Source organism: Pongo abelii, chromosome 3, assembly GCF_028885655.2.
Source record: "Pongo abelii isolate AG06213 chromosome 3, NHGRI_mPonAbe1-v2.0_pri, whole genome shotgun sequence".
Classification (NCBI taxonomy): Eukaryota; Metazoa; Chordata; class Mammalia; order Primates; family Hominidae; genus Pongo; species Pongo abelii.
The window spans coordinates 46,999,201-47,014,499 of record NC_071988.2 but is presented as its reverse complement, the minus strand read 5'-3'; the positions used below and the strand labels follow the sequence as shown (position 1 = coordinate 47,014,499).

At 37.1% G+C, this 15,299-nt stretch overlaps 1 protein-coding gene across 20 annotated transcripts in view; it reads right to left on the bottom strand.

The window, feature by feature from the left end:
* The window catches only part of ATP10D (ATPase phospholipid transporting 10D (putative)), a 158,940-nt gene that overhangs the window by 96,395 nt on the left and 47,246 nt on the right, over window positions 1-15,299 (bottom strand). For 13 of the 20 annotated variants that reach the window (XM_024245725.3, XM_063723387.1, XM_063723388.1 and 10 more), the window contains exons 2-5: window positions 13,500-13,826; window positions 10,649-10,843; window positions 3,116-3,320; window positions 722-807 (exon numbers count right to left, since the gene is read on the bottom strand). In XM_024245725.3, the coding sequence (XP_024101493.3) occupies window positions 722-807; window positions 3,116-3,320; window positions 10,649-10,843; window positions 13,500-13,789 (776 nt within the window). In that variant the 5' untranslated portion in view covers window positions 13,790-13,826. The remainder of the gene's footprint in view (window positions 1-721; window positions 808-3,115; window positions 3,321-10,648; window positions 10,844-13,499; window positions 13,827-15,299) is intronic. The other 7 variants (XM_063723391.1, XM_063723398.1, XM_054553879.2 and 4 more) reach the window with 1 other exon arrangement.

The window sequence follows — 15,299 nt, the reverse complement described above, 5'->3', positions numbered from 1 at the left end:
TGCTTTTTCTACATCTATGAGATGACCACCTGGTTTTTCCCTTTTGATTTGTTTAATATGGTTTGTTAATGTAGTACTAGAATGGTGAATCACATTGTATTATTTTCTAACGTTAAACCAATCCTGATTTTTGGGGAATAAGTCCCACTGGGTCATAATGTATTATAATTTTCATACATGGTTGGATTTGATTTGTTATAATTTTGTGTGGAATTTTTGCATCTATGCTCATGTAGGACATTGGTCTTCTATTAAATGTCTTTATATGCTTTTGGTATCAAGGTAATAGTATCAGGATAATTCTCATTTCAAAAAATGATTTGGGAACTTTGCTCTTCTCACACTGTGAAGTAGGTCTAATTGTCTTCTCTTAAAAATCAGGAGACTGAGGATCAAAGCGGGTAGATAACTTGGCTCAAGGCCATAGAGCATTTATGGGCTGATGCCTGAAATTAGGTAAGGACCCCAAATTCTAGCTGCCCTGGCAAAGGGGATATGGATGCCACAAGATACCTCCAGAATGAATATTATACATGTATGTGTGTGTGTGTAAATACTTATTAAATAATTAAAATAAGCCAAACTATTTTAGTAGGTGGCTAAAGTTACGATCTTTAGTGATTTAACAAGGGTATAAGCATAGAAACACTTTATCAAATTAAGTACGATTGCAACACACAATTCCACTCACACCCACAAACGTTCGTCATGTATTACTCACAGGAAGCCTCGGAATCTGCTGAGGTCATTGTTTGGGCTTTCACACTCTATCCTACTGGAAAACTTCTCAGGATCAACTTCAGAGTCCTAAAAATATTTTTTGAATCACAAAATAAGAATTCAAGGTTAAACCCTTAATATTGAAGTGTTTTATCACTTTCACCAATTCTTAAAATAATGCTAAGCCTTTTTTGCAATGAAGTTCATATCATGAATTTCCCAAAGGAAGGAAAGTAGAGGCATAATTATGTGATCCATATTTGGGATCAGAATGGTCCTAGGGCATTAATAAACATCTGCAGGTGATGGGAATGACTGAGTCATTTACTGAAATCCACGCAGGACTCTCAAGAAGAGAGCTTATGCTTATAAACACCTTTTTATCAATAAAGCACTGAAAAACTGAAAATACTTTTGTTGTTGGTCTTTAATCACATAAGTGGTTTTTGAGATTAAATGTATATGTGAACACTCCGAGAATATATGCATTTGATCTCAGCCAAATTTTATAAATAAAACATTTAAAAATAAACTAGACATCAATATCTATAACATTTTCTAATGGATCAGACAGATAATTTCAGAATTCTTTATGTAAACAATGAACAAATAAGCAAAGTGCCTTTGTAGGACACAGCTCCTTTAAGGTATGGATTCCCCTAAAACAAGCCACATCAACCTTGTTTCATTACTTTTATTTTCATATCCATTTGACCAGTAAGATAAATGCTATTATACTGATATATCATAATTAATAAGTATATAATAGAAAACATGAAAATGTGAATTATATGATATGATTTATTTTCTAATGAGTAATATCCACGGAGTTCTTTTGACACACTAAAATCTATTATGCACTTTAAATATATTAGCTAATTTCTTCTTCACAACTCCATGAGGTAGGTACTATAATAATTGGGCCTAATTAACAGATGAGGAAAGAGAGACACAGAAAGGATCAGTAATTTGCCAAAGTTCTCAAAACAAGAAAGTGTTTAGAGCAGGATTACAATCGAGATCACCAGATTCACCCTTAAAGAACCCACCGTGTGCTGATTAGTATTAGACTGGTGCAAAAGTAATCGTGCTTTTTGCCATTACTTTTAATGCAAATATTAATTGCTGATTAATACTCACAGTGGGTATGTAGTGGTACAACAGAACGTTAAGTTGTGCAGGATTTTTACCAATGTCTTTGGTACCAGACTACTTACAGAAGTGACAATGACAGTAGTCTAAGAGGCATATCAATCACAGAGGATCTAAATGAAATCCATAGGTAGAGAGGTGGGCCCAATATGACAAGATGAAAGTTACCAAAGATAAAGGTATTAGTAGGCTAAAACACTTTTTTTGGTTTCTAAGTGTAAGACGGAGTAACCCTGACTTAACAGTAGTTTGGGTTAAAAAAAAAAATAAACCGAGAGCGGTGGCTCACGCCTGTAATCCCAGCACTTCGGGAGGCCGAGGCACGTGGATCATGAGGTGAGGAGATCAAGACCATCCTGGCTAACACAGTCAAACCCTGTCTCTACTAAAAATACAAAAAATTAGCTGGGCATGGTGGCACGTGCCTGTAGTCTCAGCTACTCAGGAGGCTGAGGCAGGAGAATCATTTGAACACAGGAGGCGGAGGTTGCAGTGAGCAGAGATTGCGCCACTGCACTCCAGCCTGGGCTACAGAGCAAGACTCTGTCTCAAAACAACAACAACAACAAAAATCATTAAATTGTAAAATACTTCATCTCAAGTGTTTCCAGAGAAAGGGGAGGGAAACTATTTAGACACTATATACGATGTTTTCATATATATTATTTCGTTTGAATCCTACAACAATGCTATAGAGTAAATACCATCATTTTCATTTTAAAATAAAAAAACTGAGGCATAAAGTGTTTAAATGACTTGTCCAAAGTCTCACAGTAAATTAATATCAGAGTTGTGATTCATTTAAATCCATGTCAATATAACTTCAAGGTTTCTGTTTCCCTCTGCACAACACTGAGAAGGGTCTAAAAGCTATGTAGCATGAAAAGCTGCTAAAGTTTTAAGCTTTGGTATATAAGTAATTACAGATTTTAGAAATAATGATAACTAAAAATAAGATATAAAGTCTAAGTTTAAGAAAAATAATTCTGTTAGGTTCCTTTAATTCCATTCTCAAAAATATGAGTGCTACACTAAAGTGTGTAAATTCTGAAGTCATTTTATCCTGTTATCTAGAAAAGAGTATACTTCCACTCATATCTGGAAGTGAATGAAACCTTCTGGGATTCTATTTCATCCTGTTGAAAATGAATTAAAAATCTCTTTATCTGTAATGTGAAAATGAGCTCGGTCATCTTCTGAAAAAAAATGTTAATAAGCCACCAACTGAGAACATATGACTTACCTGTTCTGCATATCCCCGAACCACCTGCCTCTGTTTTAAATTGCTCTCTCCATCAAGACCAGAAGTCTCAATGTGACAGATTCCATCTGGATCAGTGGAAAAGAGTAGTACCATGTCTGCAGGGATGACCTCGTTACAGGAGAGGCGAATAAAGTCCCCAACAGTAACGTCTTTCCAGCATTGGTCAATGTATTTTTTCTCTTTCCTATAATTTAAAAAAAGTTTAAAAGAAAGAATATCAAGTGAAAAATACATATAATTTTTTTAAAGTTTTTTAGTGTATAATTTAAAGTACATATTAAGTATTAGGGTAAATTTTAATCTATTAAATGCTCAAAGGGGCGAGGCAAGTTGGCTAACGCCTGTAATCCCAGAACTTTGGGAGGCTGAGATGGGTGGATCACCTGAGGTCAGGAGTTCCAGACCAGCCTGGCCAACATGGTGAAACCCTGTCTCTACTAACAATACAAAAATGAGCTGGGTACGGTGGCACGCACTTGCAATCCCAGCTACTTGGGAGGCTGAGATGGGAGAATCGCTTGAACCCAGGAGGTGGAGGCTCAAGTGAGCCTAGATCACACCACTGAACTCCAGCTTGGGCGACAGAGCTGTCTCAAACAAACAAACACAAACAAACAAAATGCTAAAAGGGAAGCCGCAGAATTGGCAACCCCTAAATTCCACAAATGCTTCACCTGAAAATTTAGTTACTGAGCCACTGAAACATATTTCTCAGCTCTTTCTTCCTGTGGGATTTTGAACCATTATGCTGTTTGAGTCTAACTCTGGAATAAAATTACAATCAACATTTGATGGGCTCATTCAGATACAAAGTAATTCCTTCATGCTGCTCTGTGGTCAGATACCAAGGATCTGAAGGTGCATAAGACACATCATCTGCTCTCAGCACTTCCCGTCAGGCAGATAGGATGGGTTACCATTATGCTCCATGATGCATTTTCGTTAGGGTAGAATGAGGACATTTGTATAGTAGAATGTCATTTTCCCTAGGGTAAAATGAGGACATTTGTATAGTAGAATGTCGTGTCATGTTAGCTAGTTAGGTAGCATTTCACATATGATGCCACCAACAAAAGTTAACAAGGCCTGTCTTATTCCTTCATTGTCTCCCAAATATCCATAAAAAAACTAATATTTGTGACAAATATAACAAAATACACTTATTTTATTTCATCAGATTAAATAGCAATCACACCTTACACAAATACTTTAACAACTTCTGCCATGCAGAATTATATCAGCTCTTTCAAGAAACATTTAGCTTAAAAGGCTACCTAAGAAGTACATTTTCAGGACATACCAAATGCACAAGGTTGAAACCAACAAAGGAAATCTTTGGTTATCTGAAGGGTTTATTGGTCCATGGAGAAAGGCAAATCAACAGTTTATTTTGTCTTTACCAAATTTTTCCCTAGTGTCTGTGTGTATCAGTTCATTCTTCCATAGAGGCAGGTAACAGAGCAAAGATAAAAAAGGTAGGCAGGGGTATCATTTTGACAGTTTGGTCCTCCATGCCATATCTAGGAGTAGGAATTTCATTCCATAGGAAATGGAGAGTAACTAAAGGTTCAGACAAAGAAGGATGTGACCATACTTCTGTTTGCCAACTCCTGAGACAGAGTAATGAATGGATTTTTGGATGGCAGTTTATTTAGGAGTATGGCCAAAAGACCAACGGTAAGTTATTGAAAGAATTCAGGGGAGGAATGAGGATGGTCAGAATTAAGGCAGTAGCAACACAGACAGATAAAAGATGAAATCAAGACATATTAGGTACCAGAAACAAGTTTTTGGACTTACTACAGGTAAAGGAATTATCCAGGATGACACTATGGTTCCTAACGTGTATGATGAGGTGATGGATGGTGCTGTCATAGGTCTCAGATTTTAGAAGCAACTGGTTGTATCACAGGTGAGATAACTTCAGTTTGAAAAGTTTTTATGTGAAGTATCTGCCCAGCAGTTTGAGGGTCCTGATCTGGAGGTCATGAGTAAAGATGTAGATTTGGAAGTCCTAGGTACATAGACGGCAGTTGATTCCAGGTAAGGATAAGGTTTCTTAGGGAGTCTTCAAAGTGATAGGAAGGTGAAAGAAGACCCGAGATAAGTGGTGTCACAGAAATCAAGGAAGAAGGAAATTTATAAGAGGGAGTCACAATAGTTGAAAGCCACAGAGGAGTCCTGTATAATAAAGACCCAACTGCCTACAGTATTTGGCTGTTAGGTCTGGTGGCCTTGGAGAAAGTTGATAACGTGAAATTGTTGATTGGAAGAGTGAAGAAGAAAGTGTAATCTCTGTGAATCAGGGAGTAATTAGAAGTTACCAAGGCTGGGCATGGTGGCTCATGCCAGTAATCCCAGCACTTCGGGAGGCTGAGGCGGGCAGATCATGAGGTCAGGAGATTGAGAACATTCTGGCCAACATGGTGAAACCTGTCTCTACTAAAATACAAAAAATTATCCGGGTGTGGTGGTGCATGCCTGTTGTCCCAGCTACTCGGGAGGCTGAGGCAGGGGAATCGCTTGAACCCGGGAGGCGGAGGTTGCAGTGAGCCGAGGTTGCACCACTGCACTCCAACCTGTTTTTGAGACAGAGCAAGACTCCATCTCAAAAAACAAAACAAAACAAAAAAGAAGTTACCGAAGTAGAATATTTCCTGAAGGTTACCTATGAAAAGAATAAGGGGTGAAGGTAGCTACTGCCAGAGAAGGTAAGTCAAAGGACAGTAAAGACCAGTGAACTGGGCATGGACATAGGACACAGGGGAGAAGCCAATGCAGAAGGCAAGGTGGAAGAAAAAGGAGGGAGAGGAGATGTTGGTTGAAACTACAGAGAAGCAACAGGAATGAGATGAAAAATACAGATGGAAGGATTACTATTACAAGAAAGGGAATTCCCTCTTCATCTAAGGTCAGAAGAAAGTAGGTAAAGACATAGATGGTATAATCTGAGGTACATAATTCATGCTTACTGCTCTCTACTTTCTATCTGAAGAAAGCCAGGAGGAAATTTGCTGAGAACTTGTGAAGGCCCAAAGAGAGACAGACTTTGACATTCGGGTTAGGCATTTTATATTCTTTCAAATATAAGAAGTAACATTGCTCTAAGGAACAAGTTTCTTTCTCTATATTAGAAGAAAACTCAAATGAAGTCACTTTCACATTTGAATTCACTTCATTTTTCCCCATTTGTAGCATGTACCAAGATTTAAACAAAACAAAACACTAGCTAATTTTCCCAATCACTGGCTAGGTCAGGTCTAGAAACATATACTGATATTAATATGCCAATGGCCATGTTAGGTGCATGGTACAAAATACACAAAAATGATTAAGATAGGGTCCCCACTCTAGAGAGGTTATGGTCAAAATTTGAAACGGAGACACAAACAGCAATTTCCTAAAAGGGAGCTGTCTACAGGCTACTATGGGAGCCTGTGGGCACTGGGCCCTGGAGGAAGTGACACCCGAACTGAGTCTTAAAGGGTGTTCAAGAATGAATCAGGCAAAGAAAGGTGGGACAGCACATCAGTCCGAGTGGAGGAATAAAGAAGGCTTCAGAGAGCGCGGTGGGAAAGCAACCACAGGTTACACGACAATGCTCACAGCCACATTTAACTAGCCTGGAACATTTACAATGTTGGGAGATGCAAACATAAGGCTACATTTCCTTTCCTGATATATAATTAAAACTAGTAAGAGGACTTTCTTCTTTCCCCAGAGCCTAAATGCACAACTAGAACTTCTTGCATCTCCTTGGTGGTTTGTGCTTGTGTGTGACTCTCAATGACCAGGACACAGCACCCACAATCCCTCCTTTAGGAAAGCTTCGAGGCCCATTTTGTTTCTTTATAAGTTCAGTAGCAAACAGCTCTGCTACATAAGCATTGGGAAAAGTTGGGACTAATACACACTGAACGATGAACAGTGATTCCACTAGGATGGGAGCTGGTAAGGGACAAAAGGGAGAGGTAAGAATGAAGGGTGGGGAATGTGGATGCCTACTTCACTTTATATTTAAAGAGAGAAAGGGTAGGATTATGAATTAATTATTCTTTTTGGTATTTTTAGTATGTTTCCAATAAAACACTGAATTATTTATAATAAGCAAATATCATTGGGCACAACATCAGCTAAGATTTATTAGATGCTTTATATATATCAACTCATTTAATTTTTGAATCAATGTTGTGGTTGGCATCATGAAAACAGGATAGCCCCACTTTTATAAATTAGAAAAAATTGGCCTTGACAAGTTAAGTAACTTGTTCAATGTTACACAGCTCTTAAGTGGCCCTGTAAATTGAAACAAGGCAGGTATATCCAGAGTCTACTCTCTCAAATACTAGAGTTTACTACCAGCTACAGTCACTTCTGATAACCACCAAATAAAATGTGGTTTAATTGTGTATTTTCAAGAAAATTTGAAGAATTTAAAATTTTTGTTTCGCAAAATGTCTTATATAAGGTTAATTATCTTAGATGGCTACTGAAGGTCTCATTTTACAAATCATGAAATTCTATGGATTTATAAGATAATCCTAAAATGTTAACTAATATTTTGAAACTTCTAACATCAACAACATTGTGATTTTTAAAGGTCAGAAAATAATGTACATTCCCTGATGGCAGACATTGTATCTATTTTTAGTTTAAATCCTCTAAGTCTCTCAGTGCTTACCACATAGCAGGCACTCAAATTTGTTGAATGATTAACAGTCTTATTTTCAAGACAGTTCCATTATGTTAAAACAGATTTTAAAACCTTATAAGTGGCTCCTATTTTAAGGGCAATCTTAAGAAAGTCAGGTTTTCTATAATAGCTTATTCTAACTTAATTGGGGGTATAATAGAGTTTAAATGATTAATTTCTAGACTAGTGTTTGTTATTCCAAATGATACTTTTCTATAGAAAATTAAGTGCCTTGTGAAACACCACCTATTACAAATAAGAACAAAATTATCTGCTTAGAAATGTTAATATGCTTCTTCCAAAAACTTGCTAAATAGCCCCCATAATTTCACCCTAAATTTGTGGAGAAATAATTTGTTTGTATGTTGATTTCTTTATATTTCATATAAATTTACATTAGCATATTTAAATCAACAAGGCATGGTTTTATATCCCATCTTTATTTCTTTATAACCTTATAATAATTGTTCCAGAAATAATCTGGGGGAAAAACATAAGCATTATTTCTTCTACAATACCAAACAAAAGCAAATTATATTATACATAGATAAAAACACATAAAATTACCTGAGCTTATTATGAAACACAAACATAAAGGAACATCTTAGAATGGATATTAAATAACTGACTATAATACTGCATTTCATCTTTAAGTTTATATGAAAATCAACTAAAATAGATCTGGACTATGTCTAAAAGGACACCTGAGAAAAAAGTTATACCAGGTCTTCCATTGGGTAATTTTAATATTTTAAAAATTGTGCAGTGTTTTCAGAAGTTCTCAAATGTTGATGAAATGACTCGATGTGACAAACACAAACTCTAGCAAATAGTCATTATTAACCTATAATAGTAATCATAATGGCTTTTACTTAGCACTTGGAAACGACTAGGTGCTGTGAAGTAAGTTTTATTATTACATTCATAATAAAGGAAACTGGGTGTTTAGCTGCTTTTTGTAAATTGCCCAAGGTTACACAGCTAAGTGAGAGAATCAGATTAAATGTTGTAGAACAACCTAGAAAAGCAAATAAACACACACTATCAACTCCAAATTGCAATTAAGATCTGTAATTATTTCATTCATTTGAGACAGGGTCTCTCTCTGTTGCCCAGATTGGAGCGTAGTGGCCCAATCTTGGCTCACTGCAACCTCCGCCTCCCGGGCTCAGGCGATCCTCCCACCTCAGCCTCCCAGAATCTGGGACTACAAGGCACACACCACCATGCCTGGCTAATTTTTTGTTGTTTTTTGGTAGAGACAGGATTTCGCCATGTTGCCCAGGCTGGTCTCAAATTCCTGAACTCATGCAATCCAACCACCTCAGCCTCCCAAAGTGCTGGGATTACACATGTGAGCCACTGCACCTGGCCTGAAATTATTTATATATTTGCATTTGTATTCAAAAATATATATAATAAGCATTCTTTCCATTTGCTAAATTTGGCATTCACTAGGTAATCTTAAAACTGGCCAAATTCTGGACTTTGTTCATCATATAATCATTGTAAAGTATTGTTTCTTATAGCTATTTTTTGAGAACAGAGACTGTACCGACATTTTAGTTCTCTATCCCTGGTATATAATAAGCATTCAAATGTTACTAAATTATTAATAGAACTGTTTTAGTCAAATGCTCTATGGCTTTAAATGAAAACCAATGACTTATACCATTACTTCATTTTAAAATACAACACGTGTTTTTCTGGTTTCCTTTAGACTGGACATGAGTATAAGAGAAAAAAACAGAACTAATTTCTCATTAACCAAGAAATCTCAAATCATCTTGCAAAAGATAAATAAAGTTCTTTTCCCTGTTTTCTTGATAGATCATAAAAACAAACATTGTGAACGTCACTGAAGAATTCTAATAATGAACAAAACACGAATTCTGCAGCTTTCAGATTAAATACGACTTCTTCAGAGAAGCCTTTCCTAACATTTTCCTCTTTGGATCACATAAGATTGAAGACAAGTTATATTTGTCTATACTGTTTACTAAGTATTAACTTACATCTAAGAATAAAAACCCAGGAGCTACAAATAATATATACTAAGGTTTAAAACTCACCTTCACTGAGTTTATTCTTGGCTACATAGACTCTCTATTTCACAAATACTGAAAATACAAGTCTCCAACACAGCAAATATGCCCCTAAAAAGACCTCCTCCTATGAATGCTCTCTGTTGTTGCTGTGATGGGATGCTCTAGTTTTGTGCACACCAAAAAAAAAATTCCCCTCCTTTTTTTTTTGAGATAAAGTCTCACTCTGTCACCCAGGATGGAATGCAGTGGCTGGAGTGCAGTGGCGCGATCTCTGCTCACTGCAACCTCCCCCTCCTGGGTTTAAGTGATTCTCCTGCCTCAGCCTCCTGAGTAGCTGGGATTACAGGTGCCTGCCACCATGTCCGGCTAATTTTTGTATTTTTAATAGAGACAGGGTTTCACCATGTTGGTCAGGCTGGTCTCGAACTCCTGACCTCAGGCAATCCACCCACCTCGGCCTCCCAAAGTACTGGGATTACAGGCGTGAGCCACCACGCCCGGCCCTGAAGTTTAATTCTTTTAATTCCACTTATACATGAGTTATAGAAGCTTTTGCTTTGTCGGCTCCTGGGTTGACAATGGCTTATATGTTTTTGTTTTCCTCTGACGCCTGAATTAAATTCATCATAGGACTTTATGAAATATTAGTTGAAAACAATAGCAAAAACAACACAAAAGGGTCCTGGTCACACCTAAGGAGAAAAAAGCAACATTCTGCATATTTCTCAATGATACATACATAGTCCTTAGCAAAGGTCCCATTACACTTACCTACTATAAACTTTAGTTATTAAATTATTGATCTGTTTGTCAATTTTGTATTTCCGATAATCTTCCAGGCCATCTTTAATTGCGATAATTGTAAGGACCACCACCAGAGGCAACATGGTGATTTCCTTTTGGAAGGCTTCTACCAAAGGTACCCAGTTCAGGACAACTAGGAACAGGAAATATAAATTGGCAGCTCTGCAACCCAAACACACAAAGGGAGGTGTTAAGAAGTTACTTCAAGGACTGAAGTTAGAGGCAAAGTACTATATTGTTTTTCTATAAGTTTCTATTAGTAGATTTTGTATGTTACAGAATATAGAACTAGCAAAATACAATGAATCTTAATGAACTATTTATTACCCTGCTAGACATCTGGCTTGTGTCATTCTTTAATAAATGTGAGATATCAGGGCTGGGTGCGGTGGCTCACGGCTGTAATCTTAGCACTTTGGGAGGCCGAGGCGGGAAGATCACTTGAGGTCAGCAGTTTGAGACTAGCCTGGGCAACATGGTAAAACCCCGTCTCTACTAAAAATACAAAAATTAGCTGGTTGTAGTGGCACACACTTGTGGTCCCAGCTACTCAGGAGGCTGAGGCACGAGAATCACTTGAACCCAGAAGTCGGAGGTTGCAGTGAGCCGAGATCACACTATTGCACTCCAGCTTGGGTGGAGTAATCAATCAATCAATAAATAAATAATGTGAGATATTATTTATTAAATATAAAATAGTAAATATTTGAGTGGGATGGTCTTGAGCACAATAAGAAATATAGAAAAAAGCACAATAGAAAATACTATTTTCTTTTTAAAAGTTCAGAAAAATTTAGAAGAAATTCAGAGTTAATGTGGTGTAAAAATTAATTAACAAAACAAAGATCAACCCTCTAGCCTTTTGTACATCCAAACATTAGATTTAAACAAGCCTCAAAATTGAGTAGAAAAGCCTATTTCTTTTCTCTTGTGACTAACTCTTTTATTTCTTCTTTTATGCTATTCAGAACCAACTTCTTCAGGAACTTCTTCCATTCTTCTATTTTATGTATTCAAATACTTCTCCATGGGTCCCTAATTTTAGGCCATATGGTAAGTTCAAGACATCCTTTTCCTTAAAGGAAAAACAAAATCTCAATCCTGCCATTACATTTTTATCACATATTTTTCCATTGATCATGAAACTTCTCAAAAGAATAATCTATATATACTTCTTTTTTGTCACCTCCAAATCTTTTTACTCTGAAAATTTCTTTCTTAACCCTTCCTGCTACTCTGTGGCTTCAATTCTTTCCAGGTGGACCACATTTAAACCTACAGCTCTAACCCTGAACTTGGTTTCAGGTTTTTATTCCATTGGGTACACTAGATTCCAAACTCCATAAAAGAATGAAACACACATAGGGTTACATAGCCATTAATTCAACAAATTCACATCTGTCCTTTAAACATAGCCACTATCTAATAAATGCGTATGGAACATATATAGAATGAATAATGAGAATGAATGTAGGTGGAATGACTAAAGAATATGGAGAATCTCTTTACTTGCATTGGCATCTTGAATACATTTACAAAAACAAAATACTCTTCCAGCCAAGGTTCTTTTTACTCTTGTTTTTCATTTTTCTGTTAGTGCTTCTGGTCATCACAGCTCAACATGTTCACATCATCTTTTTATTGCTTTCACTGAATGTCTTCCATTAAATCCACAGTATCTGTAAGAGGTCACCCTTCTTTTCATTCCCACATTGTTCCAAGGTCAGGTCTCCATTACAATTCACTGGGATATATACAACATCTTCCTAAATGTTTTCTCTGCCATCTCTAAGTCCTTTCATCTACCCACCACACTGCTTCCGTAGTGAAATACCGACGTAAGCATGGTAATTGTGCCTGCAGACGTGGCTCTCAACTCTTTATCCTGATAGCAAGACCTCTTTCCTGGGTCACATCTATCTTTCTGACTTTACTTCCTGTTGCTCCTCAGCACAGATGCTACATGTAAGTCAGAGAACACTACTTCCCAGGCTTCAAGCAAGCCTTTTATACTACTGCCTTTATGCCATTATTCATACTCCTTCCTGAAATATGCTTTGCCCACACCTCTGCTTTGAATATCTCACCCACCCTCCATTATTAAGTCAAATGTCATTTCCCCTTCTATTGCTCCAGTTAGTATTATTATTTCTCTTTTTGAGGCTTTCATTCTATTTGACAGCCCTTTATAACACTCATTGCATTCACTATGTCTTTTTGTTTTACATATATATATATATATATATATATATATAGTGTTTCCCTAGCACAACTGCAAACTCCACAAGGAGAGAAGTGGCACTCATACTTCCATTTCCTTCAGTGCCTAAACTCACAGGAGAGTGTCCATGGATGCGATATTAAGCTGAATTAGGTCACTGTTTCACCTAAACATCTGACATCTGCACTGGCTTCAGAGCTCTATTTCCTCCTATTATCAGTAAGAAAAATTTGAAATTAAAATGCAGCATGGTTTCATGGAAAGAACACTAAAGCAAGAGTAAGAAGACCCCCAGAGGCAGCCCCTGGTCTGCTACTTGACATTGGCATGACATTGGCTAAACCACAGTCAAGTCATTTCCTAATCCATAATATGTGAATTACAATATCTTTTCTGGTAAAGAGAAAACACCTTTCCAATTGAAAGTGCTACATGAATGAGAGGACTCATCATTCCACAACAGATTCGTATCAAAATTGTCAAGGATGATGTCACATGTCTTAGGTTTAAGTAACATACAGGGTTATGAAAATGAAAAATATGTTATATATCAACTAGAATGATATTCTAAGGTTTTCTTCAAAAATAAAACAGTACCTGTGAAATTGTTCAAATAAATTTCTTGGCACAAAATTCAGAAGCGTGTACTTTGTTGTTCGTATTCGATTGTTCACATAGGCTCCGGAGAACTTCTCATACTCATCCTTGAAGGGCTGGAGGTGGGGAACAACAATCCGGTGCTTTCCTGCCAGTTTAGGGGTCTGAGAGGACTTGCACCCACAGGCGAGCAACGAGGAATAGTTGTATGGCCTCGAATCATCATCCCTGGGTGCACCTCTGATCAGCCGTTGCCAGTGATATCTGGCCCATTGGAGAGCCTCAGTCATATCCAAACTGTGGTGAGATCCAGGTTGTGTAGCTGACCTGGCAAACAAACAAAAACCACACTTCCATGAGCTTCTGAAAAGTCTCAAAATGGTGAAATTTTAATATTTTTTCTATACCAAATAAATACATGACCCAATAGTTCAGCATGTAACGAAGAAAGTAAAGGTAGTCTTTAGAACTCCATTTTAACAAAATAAAGCATACATCTTCTGCCTCATGGGCTAAGCATCTGATCATGTTGCTTAACAAGAGACAGCACCTAAAAGGCCATTCCATAACTTGAAGCAAACAATTTGGGCTTAATTTGTGCAAGTCTCTTAACTTCTCTGATCATCAGTTTTATCATCTTTGCAATGGGCATAATGCCAGGCATGTCAGGAAATTGTTTTGAGGACTAAATGAATAACAGGTAAGTCACATAGCATAAAGTCTGATAGATCATAGGACATCAATAAAACCCATTCTATGTGGATTACAAAAATGCCCACAAACTCTTCCTATCTCTGCAAGCATAACTCTCAGCCAATCAAGAGGTAGAGTCTTTCTCTACCTGTGGTGTCTGGGCTTGGCCATGTGCCTTGCTTCAGCTAATGTAACACTAGCAAACAAGACAGCAAGTAGAGGCTTTAAAAGTGCTTGTTCATTGGAGCTTAATCTCTTTCACTGTTCTAGGAACCACTGTAGCCCACAACACATGCCTCAGTTGCCCCATTTACCACCATAGCCTCTATAAATACATAAATAACACCACTGACTGCCAACTGACCACTAACAAGCGAGTGTGCCCAGATGACACAAATTAGAATAGAGATAAGCTGTCTCAGCTGAGCTCAGCCCGACTTGCCCACCCACCAAATTATGAGTCAATAAATGTTATGTCCTTAAATTTTGGGGTGCTTTGCTACAAAACAAAATCAAACTGGTACATATTCCCTTATTTTCCTTATTTCTAAGGTTTCCTTATTTTCCAAGAAATGCAGCCCTACCTGGAATGTGAGTTTGTTAATCAAAACAAAGAAAGGAAAGAAAGGGGTTCAAGCGATTCTCATGCCTCAGCCTCCTGAATAGCTGGGATTACAGGCAGACAATCACTTTTGATGGGAAGAACAACAGCCTCTGAGTATATGTAGTTGTGCCTGGATATTGGACCCACAATAGATAGCCCATCTTATCATGAGAGAAAACATTCATGTCAGTCTCATCAGTTTTATACTAACGATAGGAACAAGAAAAAAAAAAAACAGTTCTTTTGGAGTTTGGCCTCTAAAATATTTATTTATAGATAACTAAATCAATGAAGACTGACTGGCCAAAATAACATTTACTATCTCTTCAATATAATTTTTTAAAAGCCTGCCTCCGAAGTATATTTGAAAAGCTGGTTTTTACTTCACCAAGCATACAAAAGTGGCTTAGTTCTTTTAACCTGCTGCTCATAATGGCAGCTTGAGTTATTAATGTAGTTCATAACATATCTAGAACTCTCCCCCAGAATAAGAACATAAAATA